Raw genomic sequence first — 18,881 nt, 5'->3', positions numbered from 1 at the left:
TCTATTTGTGCTATGGTACAGTGAAAATCTTACGTAATGCACCTTTAAGGTTTGATTTGTCACTTTCTGTGTTTCCCACCTGTGTCCAACTCCAACCCAACACCTGAGAATAATTTGGGCAAATAGAGTGAATTTATGGTGCCTCAATTAGAAGGGATGGGATGTTGAAACAGAGATTTAGGCTGATGAGGTGTGAGATAGAGGCTCAAAGTTAACGTTAGATAGCTAGATAGCTAGATAGATAGATAGATAGATAGATAGATAGATAGATAGATAGATAGATGCATTTATTGATCCTTTCAGAAATTTGTAGCGTGCCATATAGCAATGTCAGACAAATAAACAGACAACTATGACAACAACGACAGCAACAATAGCAACTTAAACAACAACACTGCCACCTCACCTTAATCAAAAGTATCAAAATTAAAAGGATACATTATTGTTTAAAACGCTACACACGTAGCACCTTTAATCCACCCCAACTCTGACTATGCACCCATTACAGTAAGTTGTTAAGGTGTCATTCACAGCTCAACCACTGTGGGTCGCTGTCTAAAAAAATACGCGACGCTGAAAGATATCTTCCGGGTCAGATTAGCAGACAGGAAGTAGTTCTCCTTTGCTCGGGCCGAAGAAGATAAGAAACATGGCTTCTCTGGACGTTCAGGAGTTCATTCAACAGAACAGGGCGCTGGCCGACCAGGTGGAGACGTACCGCGGTGTCTCAGAGAGCGAGAAGCACTGGGAGGCCCGCAGGGAGTTCATCCTGAGGAACATCAGCGACTACGAAGACCCGCACCTGGACCACCTGCTGGCTCTGTCCATGGTCTGGGCCAACAACGTCTTCCTCGGCTGCCGGTGCGTAAACAAAACACCGTGCTTAGTTTCACATTACCTTTACATTGTAACGTAAATGCGCCTGTTATCGGACAGCTAGCTGCTAGAGCATCCGTTATCGGACACGTCCCGTTTCTTTCCCTTTAACCGAAACAAACAGCAAGTCCACCAAACAACAAACAACAGCAAACAGCAAGCCCACAGTGTATAAACAGCTTTACCAATGTGTGTGCCGATGTATGCAACGATATACACACATTTTTGGAGTGCAAAGTGAAATTGAGCTCGAGTTTTACTTACTGAACTCGGGACAGACTCACAAACCCGACGAGCAATTTGCGGGCGCGATTACTTGTGTTTTCCCGGGGTCCTAAGCCTTGTATCAGCGGGCCGTGTCGCAGCTCAGTTCCCTATCTTATCCACAAGTAGTTATGGAACAAATGATAAGTGATGTCGTTGATGGACGGACCGGGGGAAAAAAAAGCCAAAACAGTATGGACATGATGAAACATTAGCCGGCTTGGTCCGATAATGGAATTACGGGTGCGAGGTTTTTAAGAGCTGCTCCTGTAGTCGTCCATGAAACGAAAACTAGACGTGGCCTACAGTCATCGGTGACATCGGTTAATCTGTGATTTGTTAGCGTACTGACAACATTTAACCTTAGGGCTTTTAAGTGTGAAATCGTCGTGTCCGATAATGGACCCCGTGACGTTACACTGTAGGCGTTTAACTAACGCTTATATCCAGTGGTGGAAGAAGTACTCAGATCTTTTACTTAAGTAAAAGTAGAAATATACATCACAATTTATTAGTTGATTATATGTTGTATTAATAATCTGAATCTGCAAAGTAACTAGTAACTTAAGTTATCAAATAAAGGTAGTGGAGTAAAAAGTACAATATTTCCCTCCGAAATGTAGTGGAGTAGAAGTATAAAGTAGCTTAAAATGGTAATACTCAAGTAAAGTACAAGTACCTCAAAATTGTACTTAAGTACAGTATTCGAGTAAATGTACTTAGTTACTTTCCACATCTGCTTATATCCAATGAGTGATCCAGTGTGGATCCAGTGTCTTGCTCAGGGGCACGTCGGCACGAGGCCTGGCTGCTGGTGGGCACATTGTCTATTGGTGGGGATTGAACCTGACAGATGAAACCTTGGATTAATTGTTTGGTTAATTGTCTTATTCTCTACAGCAAATCTATTAAAAAATCGAATTATGCATTGTGGATAAAGTGTTGATTACTGTGCTGACATACCTTCTTCTCTGTCTCTCTCAGATACAGCAGTGAGCTGCTGGACAAAGTGAAGGAAATGGCAGAAGGCGTCGTGGTGGAAGATGCTCCGGTCTTCAAGACAAGAGATGAGATAATGAAGAAACAACAGGTACATCTTCACACACACACACACACACACACACAATACACACTGATACACAGACAGACCTAGTAAATTCTTCATGTGTGCCTCTCTCACCTCACAGGGTCGATGACCGGGTCGGGCCAAATAGATCGACTGTCATTCTTCTTCTTCTCTTCTGGTTGTTTTGTTTCGGATCAATAACTGACTTGACTGAACTTGATCGGAGATTGAAGACTGCCAGGACTTTGTCAGCTGTTATGTACAGGCTGTGCCCACATTACTATGGTTTTTTAATTGTGTGAAAGTGTAAACGCTGAAAATGTGTTTTTTTTTTTTTGTTTGGTTTTTTTAGGCAGAGTGGGTGATCCACTCAAATTTTAGCATTTTTTATTGCTTATATGGAGACAGTGGGAAGACACAGGAGAGAAATTTCCAGCAAGATTCAATCCCAGGACAGTGGAGTCTTCAAATATTTTAGTGTAAAGTTTTATATAACATTTTTGTACAGTAAAATCTTTGTTTTCAGGACATTTTCACAGCCTGAAAAAGAAAAATGAGACTGGATCTTGTCATTCTGGGGAAGCGCTGCCCCCTGTCTGCCAGAGAATAAACAACAAATCTTTTTTTCCAAGTGAGTGTTTGCCTTGTGTTTTTTTTTTACACAGGAACAATTTAAAGAGTCAATTTTAATGATTTAATGTTTCTAAATTATTTTGTGTGATTTCAGATTTGTTATTTAATCAGGTAGTAGTCTAAGAACCAGATAAAATAAATACATAATTTGGTTTTCTTGTAATTGCCACACAAACATCAAATAACTAGTAACTGTTTGAAAATGAGGGTATTTGCTCTGAAACAGCAGTAGAATTGATGTATAAAATTCTCTGAAATTGAAATACTCTCGTAAAGCTGAGCTGCCTCAAAGCTGTTTGTCGCTACAGCAATTTCCAGCGATCTGTTCGACAAAACTGAACAAAAACATAACACTGCTCATGCGCCACTGTCCCAGTTCAGCACTCGTGTTTTTTTTAGGGGGGTTTTCCCTCCTAGTGGTAGTTGATACTTTCTGTTCATTTTGCATTTCACCTGCGGTCATAATTTCCCCTTGAAACGGCGATCATAACCCTAACGCTGACCACAACTTTAACTCTTGAATCTTAAATAAAGAGAAAATACAGTTTTATTATAGTTTTTTGAAGATGGTGATTTGTGATTTTTGGACCTAAGCCTTTAGACACAACAATGCCGGAAAACAAGTAGAAATGAATATGGGTGTTTCCAAAAGTAACTGAAACCACAGGAAAACCATGAAAAATCCCATCCAATCCATGAACTGTGTTGCCTCTGCTCCTTCACTCTCATACAGTTTAATCGCTGTTATTGTTATTGGAATGGTTATTGTTATAGTGAATGTAAATGACAAGCTACTAAAAGATGCAAATCAAAAAACTAGGTGATTGATATTAGTGGCAGAACAATGAAAAAGATACTCTCTAGTCTTTTGAAAGGACGATTTAAAAATTCTTTCCACGTATAAATTGCATCAGAGGTCAAAGGTCATGCTTGCTTGTAATTGCTGCAGTGTCAAGTTCAATGTGTTGCTCAAAGATGCTTCAGCAATGATGGAGGACAGCAGGAACATAAATAATTTGCAAAAAGAAATAATTTAGGACAGCTATGCAACAAACAAATTGGCAGCAAAACCCGTCTCAAAGTCTGAAAAATGTGTTTTTATTATGTTTATACAGCATATTGTTATAAGTATACATTGTTTTTTTCCTTTTTTAAGTAAATTCACAAAACTTTATAGCATATCCCTTCTGCTTATTAGGTGAAATAAATCACTAGCCACAATATGACCTATACCGTCTCAGGAAAAAAAAAAAAAAAGAGAGAGCTCTGCATTTAATGAAGAAGTCTGCCTTCCATGGAGTATTTAGCAGGAGTTGTGGGACAGAGTGAAGTCATGATTTTATACTCGTCTCAAGTTGCCGTTTAATTTGGGTACCACATACATCTAGGAGACAAAATGCAGGCGTGAAAACAACCTGGGCCTTTGGGAAACAGTTGATGTCACGCTGTCGAAAGAGGGTTCAAATTGCACGAGAAGAGTCTGTCTTGTCTTGTCTTTTGCAGTTTGGTCTTTAAATTTGGTCAAGTCTTCTGTCAGTTCTGAATTTTAACTGCTGGAAAAACCAAAGTGCTCCTAGTTAAAGTGGAGTTCAGGCACTGGGTTCAGGTGCTGTGAAGTTTGGAGTTTTTTTTTTTTTAATTTTGTTTTAGCCGTGTTAATTGCGAGATCCGGGATCAAAAGCACCGACACTTCATTCAGGCTGGCGGACGTCACAGGCGACAAAGCGAGTCATTTTTCTTTTTCATAAAGCGATGTGTGGGCGCAAACTTCAGAGGGAGGAGTGAGAAGACGAGTTGAAGGCGGTTCGACTTTTTTTTTTTAAATACTGTGGTGATGATGCAGCAGGCAGATTATGAATTGTGTCAACTCATAAATGGTAGAAAATAAGCAGGAAAATAAGCAGTGATTGTGTCCTACTCTCTAAACAAGAAGCTAAATAACTGAACACAGCTATGTAAAGCTAAAGTTAAGGAGAAACTGACATGGGAGGGTCCTGCCCGATCCCCGAAATATTTTCCCCAAACCCCTTTTTTTATTTTTTTTTATTTTCCTGTCTTGTCCTTTCCTCTTTTCTACTTGTGTCCTTCAAGGCAATGTTACCCATGAAGAAACAACCATAATTACACTGTTATATGGTGCCATCATTCAAGCAAATAATAAAATATACACTTCAAAATAACAAACAATATCTTCAACTTGATTATTCTTGCACTGCTGAACCCCTTATCTTAGGAGTTCCCATACTTTTTCATGTCAAGCATCCATGAATAAATTCAGTGTGTGTTAAATCAGACTTGTTTGGTAAGAGTTTGTCTCAGGGACCGCCATCTTGTTTTGATAAAATTTAGGACTTTAGCATTTATACTGCAGGTTGACCCGACATAAACTGACAAACTGACATATGCTGAGAAAAGGGACTCCGGTGGATGCGATATTCCTTAACAAGAACCTGTGAGAAATATATTTTTTGTGGTCTGTTTAATGTAAAACTGATGACCTCGTTGGGTTTTTTTCAGCTTTTTTAAGTTAATGACGGAAAATTGAAATAAAGTTAAAAAAAAAATTGAGTAGTAAGAGTGGGGAGAGTGAAACCTTGAATCAGAATAGTCATTAGTTACATTTTGTTTTCTCACTGGGCCAACAGATGGAAAATTAAATACTTATTAGTAGAGCTGCAACGATTAATCAATTAGTTGTCAACTATTAAATTAATTGCCAACTATTTTGATAATCGATTAATCGGTTTGAGTAATTTTTTAAGAAAAATAAGTCAAAATTCTCTGATTCCAGCTTCTTAAATGTGAATATTTTCTGGTTTCTTTACTCCTCTATGACAGTAAACTGAATATCTTTGGGTTGTGGACAAAACAAGACATTTGAGGACGTCATCTTGGGCTTTGGGAAACACTGATCGACATTTTTCACCATTTTCTGACATTTTATAGACCAAACAACTAATCAATTAATCGAGAAAATAATCAACAGATTAATCGACAATGAAAATAATCGTTAGCTGCAGCCCTAATCCCAGTGTTCACATTTGCCTTCCCTTCCCATAATACTCGCTCTCGAACGTCACTCTCTAGCGAGGGAAATAAAAGCTGGGAGTCGTGATTCATTGTTGCGGCCTGTGACGCCTGCCAGTCTGAAGCTACAGTGTCTCTTAAAACAAGAAAAACACCTTGAAACGAACCGGGGAAATTGTTTTTTGTTTGTCGCCTTCATATCTGGACAAATTCCTCAGTGTGTGTGCGATTAAAAGACAATACTGACTAAAAAAATATCTTATTCGATTCACTTGACAGCGTTGCGTCTTTGACAATATGCCGCTTTGGTCATCAACCCGCCTTTTCCGAGCAGCCCGGTTGTGTTCACACCAGGAGACGTTACAAAATAAAAATAAAAACAAAACAAAAAAAAAAAATCTGCAAAAACTAAAAACACTAACAGCATCAATCCAACCAAACAACAAAAAGATATATTACAAATTCTGTTAGCAATAACTTATTTCACATCATGCAATAAAAAATGAAAAAGTAAGGACAAGAAACACAAATATAAGATTGACCCCCCCCCTCCCTCCCCCCTCGTTTTTTCTTCAAATATATTGGCAAGCAAGTTAAAGTCCATTCTGGTTTGGTTGTTTTCTGTGTGTTTTTTTGTTTTTTTTTCTATTCTCCCCTGGGTGGCACTTGAGTTCTTCTGATGTCGTCGCGGTCGTCGTTTCTCGATGAGGTAAAAATGAAAAAGATTGAAGTAGTACTGGGATGATGAAGAGGGTGACGGAGAGAGGAAGGAGCAGAGAGCGGCAGGAGTTCAGATGTCCACCCAGCTCTGCTCCACGATGGCCGACACCCTCTTCTCGTACTCCCTCTTGTTTTCCTGATACAGCTGTGCGGCCTGGCTGTTGGCCGGGCTGTTGGGGTTTGGCTCGTCCAGCAGCGACTGGGGAAATAAAAAAAACACACGCCGAGCATTAACTGATGAACCGGAACCAGTTAAACCAGCACAAACTCCCCGTGTGCCTCATTTACCTGGCAAATAAAAATAAATTCGGACTCTTTTATATAGAACTTAACGGTGTATAATCGTATATTTACTTCCTGCAATTAATAATCTTAGGATAGTGGCATACAGGCAATATTGAAAGATTTCATTTAGTTGAGAATAGACAAGATGTTGATATAAAATGCCAAATGTGCAGTAAAATAATATTGTTTCCAGGGTCCAAAATTAACTCTCACTAATCAGAATCATAATCAGGTTTATTGCCAAGTAAGTTTTCACAACACAAGGAATTTGCCTTGGTATGAAGGTGCATACAATACAACATAAACCTGGAGAAAAATAATAGGAAAATAATAGGGATAGGTCAGGAGGAAGTACTGCAAGTCAAGAAAGTCAAGAAACTTAAATACAGAATATGAAAAAAATATAGCGCCAAATGATGGTAAATTTTATCTTTGGTGGATAAATCAGCCACCACACTGGCCAGTAAGTGTTTGAGAAGATAACATTTCAAAACCTTGGTTATATACAGGCTTTCGTCTTTACATATTGTCAAACTTTGTCCCTGCTGGCCACCGTACGCTCTCTCTGGCCGTGGGCCAATCAAAGTAAAACACTGGCTCTGTATCAAACAGGCTGTTGACTGGCTCTCCTGTTACGCTGCTCTGCACAAAGTGGCAGCATCAAAACTTCTGTTTCTAGATGGTTAACTCGCCTGACGTCAGCTGAAACTTATTTCCATGTGGTGAGTCACTTCATGATGAATTACCAACTTGATCCATTGTCTAAATCTGCTCCAAATCTGCTCTTGCCTCTTTATTGAATGTTTCACACAGCACCTGATTCTATACATAAGATAGTGTTGAAAACCGGTACAGTGACACATTTCTATGAAAAATGTTTATTAATCATTTGGCCAGTAAAAATGATTCTTAGTAGACACAACCACTGACAGGTGAGCCAAAAAAGTTAATTTTGGACACTGATTGTTTCTCCAATCATCAAAATGAATAATCATGATTAATTATCAGGATTACAATATCTAGCAAAAATAATTTTAGCCATTACTGTGCAGCCTTAACAATGTGGGAAATTAATTCTTTGGTGGCTTAGCTGGCAAAAGTTTGTCCTCTCGACCAGCCAGTCTGTAAAGTAACTCAACATCATTCACAGGTCCTAGAAATTCAAAAAAAAATCTAGGGGCAGAAAAAAACCCAATTCATGTAAAAGGCTGGTGAATTTTAGGATTTATCAGCTACTGTAGGCAGTAGGCAAAGAGTTGAATTTCCTTCCCTGATTATACTGGATCTTTGCAGTGTTCAAAGTGCCCTTGTTCCCAGCTGGTCTAATACAAAGGACACACACACACACCCACCTGGATGGAGGTGAGTATGGACGAGACATCATACGTGGGGCTCCAGCGGTTCTGAAGGATGTCTAAACATATACTGCCATCTGCATAAACTGGTCAACACACAGGAAAACACCAGAGATCAACATCACACACAAACCACATGTCATTATGTCTCTGTAGCAAAGTCATTCAGTCTATTCAGTCATTATAATGATGCTGATTGTGTTGTACACTGTATATAAGAGTGCACAAAATATCAGCACTTGCTCTTTTAATGAAATGGACGGACTGGGTGAAACGTATGATCTCTTACTGATTTTAAAATTAAATCGACTTCAATTATGGAGTAGGTAAGGAGATGAGTACATGAGTGAATTTAGCCTTGAGATAATTAAGACATGCACAAAAGGGGGTTCATCTAAAAATTAGTATAGTAGTCCTAGTATTTTGTTTTGTCTCTGTTTACACCCAAATAAAGCCCAAATAGAAGCCACAGTTGCTGCCTTTCTGCCTTCACAAGAAAAAGTGAAAGTGGATTTTTTTTTCCCATTTGGAGAACATGGTTTCAATCAGTGAAGACGTGGTGTGCTGTGTGTGTGTGCGTGTGTGTGCGTCTGTATATGTGTGTGTGTGTGTGTTGGGGTGGTAGGGGGGGTGTAAGGCTTACCATTTGGGTGAAACATTCTGGAGACAAACCTAACTGTGGGTGGCTTGTTTGGGTACTCTTCTGAAAACTCTATCACAAGCTTAAAAGTTCCTGCAGAGACACAGAAGGACAGAGAGAGAGGGAGGGAGAGAGAGAGAGAGGGACACACAAGTAATTTAGCGAGGAGAATACAGATGTGAGGGATTGAGGGGGGTACAGAGAGAGAGAGAGAGAAACAATTATGTTGCTAAAAATACCGCGGGTTCCTGTAGAAAGAGAAGCTAATCCTTCACGGAGGCAGAGATGTCGACTCTGCAGGCTAATAAGAGAGGGAGATGACTAATAGGAGAAAACAGTATGGAGGTCTGATTCAGCACTTCTGAAGCCAGACTTCACAGCCATATAATGAGAGAGAGAGAGAGAGAGAGAGAGAGAGAGAGAGAGAGAGAGAGAGAGAGAGAGAGAGAGAGAGAGAGAGAGAGAGAGAGAGAGAGAGAGAGAGAGAGAGAGAGAGAGAGAAGAGAGAGAGAGAGAGAGAGAGAGAGGAGAGAGAGAGAGAGAGAGAGAGAGAGAGAGAGAGAATCTGTGCACATGCCAAATGTGTATGTGTCTGCATGTGTGTGTGTGTGTGTATGCATCAAAAACATTTCTACCTGGTTTTGACCAATTTAAAAACCAAAATGAAGAAACAAGGCTGACAAAAACAGCTGATTTCCAATTGCACATTGCTAATGAAAGTTCGGCAACTGAAATGAATAGTTTAGGGATGTTATGTCCATTTATGTTTACCAAAGGATATGCAAAGAAAACAAAACCTGTCTGACATAGTGTTATTCCTGTTCTGTATTCATCCATGAGTGTTCAAAATGCATGTAGGTCAAACTTATTGTGATCAACTCAAAGTATAAGTAATGCAATAAAAACACAGAAATTAAAACCGATATCACTGCCGGTCCCGTTCACAGCTGTCGGCGAAATGACAATTCTGTTCTGCACCGTTTCAAAAACTTAATATCACAGCATGTCAAGAATCAACAACACCTCAATGCCTCTATCTTCTTTCATGACTGCATCAAAATTAAACTATAATTATTGGGGATTTTAAAGTAAAAAAAATCAACCTGTGATTACAATGATGAAAAAACATTAAGACCTCTAATAAGTGACATTTTAATACTTTAAGGCTTTAAATTTAGATTTGTATGGTGCTTTTCTACAAAAAATAAAGTCAGTTTATGTGTGCTTTTGTGTGTGTGTGTGTTCTTGTGCTCGCTCAGACGGATCACTCTGCTACATAACACACCATCACTCACCGACTTTTGGCTACCATGTTTTTATAACACTTTGCCGTGAAAGCCGTAATAGATGGCTTCAATAATGCGATCCTACAATAATAAACAACAGCAGAGGAGGAAGTTAAATCAAACCCGAGTTAGGATAAAGGATAAATGTCCCCCTACTGAGCCGGCACTTTATGGACGAGATAAATCACAATGGTGGACTTACCATCTTCAAATGGTGTTCCCACAGGCCTGCAGGAGAGAGACAGAGAGACAATTGAGGAGAGGGAGAGAGAGAGAGAGAGAGAGAGAGAGAGGGAGGAAAGACAGAAAGAAAACAAGAGGAGAGAGAAAGACAAGAGAGCAACAGAATTATTTCCAAAAGCCAAAAATCCCACTTGCTACCAATAAGGCCTTGGCTAGTTGAAAACATAACAGCGATGACAGTCTGTGTAGAGGGAGTCCATCTAACAACAGACATCCCACCGTCTGTATTTAGATCGTAGCTCTTCACACAGCCGAGGGCCAATTAAAACACAATGTGCAAGTTTCACATTCTTGACAGCTTCCCCCTTTGACTTCCAATCAGGAGAGGAACTATTAGCTAGGGCTATTTTTATTGAAGTTAAAACCCTTGTGTGTCATTCTGATTTGTATGCGTTATAGTTTTTTTTGCTCCTTGTTAAATTTGGTTTCATTTAGATTTTGTCAGTTTTGTCATTCTGTCCAATTCGGCTGTGTTCTTGATATTTTTCTGTTGAGAGTGAGAGAGTGTTTGTTTCTTTTGAGGTGAGATGTTTTCATAATGAGGTTTTTATACATGCAAATAGGGCTGGGCTATATAGAAATACATGTTAAAATCACATGTTAAATAATCAAATTAATGTTCAGTTTTATTTGGAGTTTTATTTAGAGTTTTTAAATAAAATGTGCTTGTTATCATCAGTTTAGACAGCAGAACTGTGTCACAATATCCCAAAAATCACCATTTCAGCACAACATGATTCTACTAAAAGACAATAAATAATAATATTGAATTATCGCCCAGCCCTACATAAGCTCAACTTCACACAGCTAGTTCTTTATAGTTTTAATAATTTGCATCACTGTTAATATCACTGTTCCTTCTCCACTTTCTTTCCTCCATTCTCTTCCATCACTCTTATACTCCAAACTCGTCTCACTTCCAAAGATTGATACCTGAGTAATACCATAAATCTGAGCAAAGCTGCTCATTTTTTCCATTTGGTCTTTCTGTACTTCTTTCCTCCCCTCCCTCCTTTCCTCTGTCTCTCTCTCCCTGCTTCCTTGACCCATAAACTCTAGCCCCAACAGTGTTTTCCAGCCCATCCCTCCATCTAAGTCAGTGATCAGTAACAAACACAAAAAAGCAGAAAAAAAAAGGAAAAACTATACTCTGTGGATTAGAAATGAATGGGAGAGTGCAATAGGAAAAAAGGAAGAAAAGAAGTAATATCCCCCTTAGAAATGAATGGGGTTGTATGGCATACTGGGGAGAGATAAAAATAAAAAATGATCCCTGCATCACGATCACACTCTGGCACAGCACAGGCAGAGGGGCGGAGCAGGATTTAGAGCATGACTCACCCGAAAATAACAGCGTTCCAAAGCATGATGTTGTTCTCTGATGGCGCTCCGCTCACTCGGTAGGGGGATCTTCTTGAAGTCTGGGTAAGACAGAGAGAGAGAGAGAGACAGAGAGAGAGAGAGAGAGAGAGGTTTTTATTAACACTGTGACTGCAGGATTATCATCAGTCCAAAAACAAAGTACTGTATCAACATTAGATAAGGCTTGTGCCGATATGAAAATGTCATTATTTTGGTCAAAATCAGATCGATATACGACATTATCTCAAGAATTATTAAGATGAAAACCTTAAAAATAAGTGTAATATGTTTAAATGACTTAAAAAAATGATATCAATCACAAGGGATGTAAAATATTTGACTTTTATCTAAAACAAAGCTACAAAACACTGGTTTAGCTTACAAAAACTGTAAGGATAGTCTTACAACACACACACACACAACAAAAAATCCAAATAACAGCATCTAAAATAAATGAAGTGCTACTGGCCTGCATCCACTTTAACCCAGTCAGCAACATGAATATAATAATTTAAAATGGTTTCCTGTTGGATCCCAGAGTGACAATAGAAGCAGCGTGATTACATGAGCCTCGCTCCTAGGATGAGACCAAATGTACTCTATTGGGCCCCTTCCTAAAACACAGGGTGTGTTACCCACAGCAGTGTACAATCATATCACAATACAGGTGTTGCAACCTATCACCAATGCATGTAGGCCAAGTCTGAAATCAAAGACTATTTAGGCCTGCAATCGCACACCTAGTATAAAAGATGATTTAATAAGAGCTTAAGGCTATAAAACAAGGTAGGCTGATTTGTGTGTGTGTGTGTGTGTGTGTGTGTGTGTGTGTTAGTAGATCCATGTGTGAGTCCCTGGCTGCAGACAGACCCACTGCAATTAACCTCATTTACAGTAATCTGCCTGAGATCTCTGCTGGTGCTGCACTCAACTGGCCTCACAGACAGATAGTCACTTCATTTTACTTGGAAATTGGGGATTACTGACTAGTGTGCAGTCAGTAGATTAGTGTAACTACTAGTTAGTCCTGAGGCTAATAGCATTTGCAAATACTTTGAATTTTCTTTATCCTGCGTAGGTGCCATGTGGGTGGCGTTTCCCTCATGAGACAATACAGCGAGTGCCAGAAAGTTTGGACAATCACATGACTGCGTATTAAAGTCAATTTTGTATATTTTTCTTTGATTAACAACATCAGACACTATGTGATCAAGTAAACCCTACAACATCTGGTACTAGTCTAGTCTAGTTTATTTATATACTAGACTATTCTGTAGTACAAGCAGCCTAAGACAAACACGAAATATTTGCAACTCCTATTTGACCAAGGTCTGTAGGAGTGCTCCAGTTTAGGGAGATCAAACATACAACTATTTTAAATAGTCAGTGGCAATAAGCCTTTAACTGCACTTCTGTTTCTGACTGACAATATAGAAAATTTTAAAAAACTGGACTAGTCAAAACTTAAAGTACAGCTGAATCAAGGACGCAGAAAAGAGAAACTGAAAATAAGGTGTTGAAGAGTCAGGTGAGCTTGGGGATTTCACACGTTTAGTTTCAGCACAGTAAGAAGTTTGGTTTAAATATTATCTGATGATATACATTAACAAAAACGGACTATAAAGTTACAGTTTAACCCCGTGGAAACATGTCACACCTCAAGTATTGAGCCAAAACATCAAACAAAAGTGTGTTACTTATGCAGCTCACGTGCAAATAATTTGAATTAAAGATCAAACAAGGGGAGGTTGGGCAATCATGCAAGACTGAATTCAATCAACAAGCCTTGGCCTGGTCACACAAGCTGCTCCTATTATCCTGGTCCAGGAATGTCCCATTGTGTTCTCGGTCTGTTACAGTTTACCACCTGGGGACTGGCAGGCCAGAGTAGAGTTACACTGACACCTTATCCGCCCAGCACCAAGGGCTGTCTTAGTAGAATAGCTTAGCATCTTTTTTTCCATTGGCAGGTGTGTGTGAACAACACGCACAAACACACTCAGGATGCCATATGGAGCAAGCCAACAGCTTGAGGATGGCGGGTATTACACCCAGCCCTTGCCAGGTGTGATTCTCCCAGGAAACCCAAATAGATTCTTGTCTTCACAGCAAAATAGTTTGACAGAATATTACTTTTATGAGAAGTAAGTTTTATACCAACTAGATGAAGTCGAGATGGCAGCAATAAACTAAGCCATAGTAATCCTAACATTAAAATATAACACACACACACACACACATACACCTATGGTTGTGCAACACCTGTGAGCCACGTTGCTGGTGCTAGGGGAGATTTTCTAAACATCTTGTTAGCTGACCGGTTCAATGCCCATTCACCAGCAGAATTAAAACCCATGGCTGGTTGTCTTCGTAGAGTCATTAGGATTCATCCCATCACAGTAAGCCCCCAATCAGTGACAATTCAAAGAAGATGAATAAATTGTTAAACTCTCTACAGACCTTTTCTCCTGCCGATTTTTACCTAGCTCAGATAACGCCAGCTAGCCTAAAAGTTAGCTACCCAAACAAACAATCTGGCCAGGAAAGATGGAAAGACTCAGTCTATTCCCTGGACACACAAACACAGCAGAGAGGCTGTCTTCTTCAGATATCATCTGATGAGCTTTAAGAAAACACAAACATGTCTTTGTGAATCATAAAGATACCAGGAAGCGAAATGTATCATGTACATTCATGGGTATGTTTCACATTAACTCCAATCTAGCTTCATATTCAGTCTGTCTGCAACAGCAGCTAACACTGTGCTAGGCTAGCTAACGATAGCTTCACTGGCTAACGTTGTTTGCTAAACACACCAACAGAAGAGATGACTGCCAAAACGTTGCGGTACCTTTTAAAATCTCTCATAAGCCGTCTTCTAGCCGGGGTCGACATTGTTGAAAATGTAAAAAAGCTAAACCTTGACCCTTAAACGTGTAAAATCCGAAACCAAAACGGGTATTTCTTCCGCTTGTACCCTTTTCTTCTCCCAAAACAACTGGCTAGCTAGCTATTTATGGTGACGTCGGTTGCTTACACTGCTGGCCAACTGTGGTACAGCCCATTTTTTTCTTTAAACGATGTCGATGTAAAAATGTTAATTAAAACGTAAAAATACATTTTGTCATGGGCCAAATGACACCAAACCCTGTTTATGTTTGTATGAAGAATATTAATCCTCCCGTAAACTGTTTCATCCTTGACCATTTTAGATAAACCAGGTAGCGTTAAGTTACCTATTCACATGTAGCAAGGTAACACAGTATCGTCATCACATACTTTACATTTCATTTGGTTCAGCCCTTGGCTCTTTGTGATAACTAGTCATTATAATTTCTGTGAACAACTTTTGTGTTTGTAACGTCCCTAACGTAAATATAATATGCATCATATTCCTATATTCTCATAGAAACCTTTGTATGTCAGTGATACTCAATACTGAGTTTACATTGACCTTTATGGTATTTTCTTTATCCCCAAGGTATCAGTGTATAATATTCCAATAATATGTTCCTATAGGAACTTACAGTGTGCCTGTGAGTTGATATAATCTTATCATGCTTTATGGTATTTTTTCCATCTTTTTTGGTATCACTATAATATCCCTATGGAAGGGACTTATATGCTACTGTGCCTGTGATAATCAATTGTTAGGTTATAGTGACAGTATGATATTTTGTGGTATTTTTTTTATTTTATTTCCTATGGCATCACTATAGCCTATAACCTATTCCTATACTGTTCTTATAGTATCTTATAGTGTGTCTGTGATACTCAATAGTGATTTTATAGTGACATTATGTTTGTTTCTCCAATGGTATCCATATAATATTCCTCCGCTATTCTCATAGGAACTTCTCCTTTAGCCAACATACATAATGATCAACTTTGTCTGTTGCCATGGTAACAGCATCATTCAGCCCCCCCCCCCCCCCCCCCCCCCCCCCCCCATCTCTTGTGTTGGCACAATTCTTCACAAGCTATTTCTGTAAATAATTCTCCTCTTTGGATGTGCTAAGAAAAGTCCTAGAGAAAAAAAAGTCTGTGTGCTTGAGAAAGTGTGACCTGTCTTCCACCTAATGTAACTCCATCTCATTTTGACTTCTGAAGGGAAGACAGGAGGAAATCACTATGAATGGCATCTAATAATCTACTCTGCAAGTAAGTGGTTTACCTTAAATCCATATAATCTATCTGTAGCTAATGCATTATGTCATCTGCCTGTAAACTGATTAACATCCAATCAACTATGAATTGACTTCACTGGCAGATGCTGTGCTGCTTTGTGAATGTTTTGAAGTGTGTTTTTGTGTGTGTGCGTTTCTTTCTAGACTTTGCACAAACATTCATCAATCATACAGGGGGAGGTCCATCGTATAAGAGGCAGAGAGACCAATTCCTCCACCCACAGTAGCCTCAATAGCCCAGAATGCAATGCAGCCACAAGACAAACGTTTTGAGTAAGGACTCTCACTTTTTCTCCACTGGAAAAACTCACTCTCCACTATCACTATTAATCTATCCAGCTACACATACAACCTACAGCTGAATGCAACAAGTTCTCTGGGGGTTGTTGAAAGGCATTCTGGGAAATGTAGGCAATCACTAATGGAAGTAGAAGTAGATGAGGCAGGTTGCGGGCTCACCAAAAAAGTAAATTACAACACTTCATCACAAAATAACTCCTTGAACGCATTGAACATCACCGACTGATGATAAATAAATGTAAGAGTGTGTAAGAGTATCTGAAGGGGATTTTTCCTTTAAGTGGGAATACAGTCAGGCTAGGGAGATTTTTTTTTTTTTTTATTTAAACTCTTACAGACAAATTGACTAAGAGCACATTTAATAAAAAGGCATGGGAAGTCGTTGCAGAGGGATTACATGCCAGCGACAGCATAGAAGTGTTGAAGTGTTGAAGTGTTGAAGTGTTTCCATGTCTCTCTCTCCCTCGGACTTGTGGATACGTGATCCTAGACCTCAACACACATACTGTGTGTGTGTGTGTGTGTGTGTGTGTGTGTATGCTAGTCTAAGTGTAATCGCAGTAACACATTTCTCTATCAGTGGGGTCGTATGTTTTCGCCGCATGTTTTAATTGCTTTTAGTGGTGTTCTTGTTGTTGTTGTTGCGTTAGTGTTAATTGTGTTCTCTGTTGCCATCTGCAAATCACTAGCCTTCTTATCTTATCTCCCTGGTATTTTTTTATTTATTATTATATCTATAATTATATTAGAATCCTAATTTTTCTTTTCTATTCTCCTTTCCTCCAATTCTCCTTTTCTCTTGTTCTCTTGTAATAAAGTAGGCCTATATATGGAAATAAGAATTCGCTCTTAATTGACATGGCTGGTTAAATTAATGTTAATAAATTAATAATAACAACATGTGGAGTATTCTTAATTTACTGGCATTAATAGAGGCCAGTCAGTTGTGTATGTGTATTTGGTGATAGAGCTTGTTGTCCTGTCCTGGCTTTTCCATTTGAATACTCGTAACAACCCATGTTTACACGTAAACCAGACTATTAAGGGAGGTGTCAGTATATAGAATCATGTAAATGGCTTAATCGCACTATTGTATTGGCAATAGTTGCATTATTGTGTGCATGTAAATGTTGCCATTGTTGTGAAATTGCAGGTAACTTCATTATCTCGCCCGTCTCCAAACACTCTCGCAAACACTTTTCCAGCAAAGGTTTAACAGACCTTTGAACCACAGATACAACAAGGCACACAATATTAAAATTTGCTGCAATAATGGAACAAGACCAGGATCACAGGTCAAAGGTCAATACTGTGAGTCACAATAAGTTAGTTAGAGCAGCATCCCCTCTTCTACTCTGGACCCTCGAGGGTCCAGTAAATCTAATTGTCTGCTTAAACTGGCTTAATCATTCTCTTGACCATTTTCCTGCGGGAGCCCAGATTGCAGCTATCAATAGATCCACTGCTAGGATTTCACTATTGTGAGAATGTAGGTCACAGAGCGACAAAAGGGCTTGGCCGCGGTGCGGGGCTTTTCTGGCTCCATCAAGAGCCAGGAATGAAGAGTATGTTCTTTATGTAATGCATAACAGATTTACATCATGTGTTGCTCTGCTCTCTGGCCTGCAGTGGAGGATTTCATCACCATAAATAAACCTGATTTGATCTGTTGGCAGGTGGTGACAAAGTGTTGTAGAGCTGAACTGGTATTCAGTCAGGGTGGAAGGTTAACGAGGACTAAAGACTCTGGTTACTGGAGTGGATCAGGTTGTTTTGATCAACTCAACTTTTTTGAGAGCTTTTAAAGTGATGTTGAACCTTGGGTTGTGCAGCTTCCCGGCCTTCCTGCAGCTTCTCTGTTATCTGTTGCTCTGGTAGAGGCGACTGGAAAACCTTTCAGTTTGAGCAAGTGTAACACCGAAATCTGGTTGGAGGAAACTTACGCCGATGGAATGAAGAAAATACTGCGTTTACCAATAATTGTAAATAGGAGAAAAAAGGTGGGAGGCAGGACTTTGACAAAGCAGATTCTGCCAATATAAAAAACGAGTCTCTCACTTTTTTTTTTGCCTATTTACAATTATTGGTAAACATATTCTTTTCTTTGTTACATCGGCATAAATTTCCTAAGACCGGATTTCGGTGTTACACTTGTTCAAACTGAAAGGTTTAATAAACACAAAGAAAGTGATTCACTTAACCACAATTCAGGAGTAGTTTCCTTTATATATTGTCAGAATCTGCTTTGTTTGCGTTCGTTTATGTGCTATTAGAGTGATTTTCAGACCTGTTCCTCCATACAATGGCAGTGAATGGAGAGAGAAAAAAACACAATTGTCCAATCTCCTCTACCGGAGCAACAGAGAACAGAGAATCACTGATTTTGGAGTTATATGATGTCCAGGAAGCTGCACAACCCAAGCTACTACCAAAGTTCAAAATCACTTTAAAAGTCTGTATGTTTCCTCCTTTCCTACTTGAATGCATTGTGTATCTCTCTGTCTATCCTCTCTCTCTCTTGCATGGAAAACAGGTGATCCTCGGGCTGTCAGAGCCTGGACGAAGGCCGAGATCCAGCCAGAATAGGCAGGAAGAGAATATCACTGTTGAGCTTTTATTTTTTTCCCCCCAGATGCT

At 39.3% G+C, this 18,881-nt stretch overlaps 2 protein-coding genes across 2 annotated transcripts; one reads left to right on the top strand and one right to left on the bottom strand.

Annotated features, from left to right (window-relative positions):
• The first annotated feature begins 635 nt into the window (after positions 1–635).
• On the top strand, positions 636–3,030 carry cdkn2aipnl (CDKN2A interacting protein N-terminal like). Its single transcript, XM_071542121.1, has 3 exons — positions 636–861; positions 2,125–2,230; positions 2,328–3,030. The coding sequence occupies exons 1-3, from the start codon at positions 650–652 to the stop codon at positions 2,334–2,336; spliced, it is 327 nt and encodes a 108-aa protein (XP_071398222.1). The 5' UTR covers positions 636–649; the 3' UTR covers positions 2,337–3,030.
• A 3,401-nt stretch (positions 3,031–6,431) lies between these two features.
• On the bottom strand, positions 6,432–14,754 carry ube2b (ubiquitin-conjugating enzyme E2B (RAD6 homolog)). The gene is given in 7 exon segments (XM_071542119.1): positions 6,432–6,785; positions 8,224–8,312; positions 8,870–8,959; positions 10,355–10,380; positions 11,737–11,794; positions 11,797–11,816; positions 14,609–14,754. Coding segments are annotated over 7 exon segments (456 nt in total). The 5' UTR covers positions 14,653–14,754; the 3' UTR covers positions 6,432–6,656.
• Between the last annotated feature and the right edge of the window lie 4,127 nt (positions 14,755–18,881).

The sequence above is a fragment of the Centroberyx affinis genome, unplaced genomic scaffold (assembly GCF_046629955.1).
Source record: "Centroberyx affinis isolate AG114_WGS23_722 - 3 ecotype Tasmania unplaced genomic scaffold, CSIRO-AGI_Caff_v1 ptg004016l_1, whole genome shotgun sequence".
Taxonomy (NCBI): domain Eukaryota; kingdom Metazoa; phylum Chordata; class Actinopteri; order Beryciformes; family Berycidae; genus Centroberyx; species Centroberyx affinis.
This window is presented reverse-complemented; position numbering and strand designations above follow the sequence as displayed.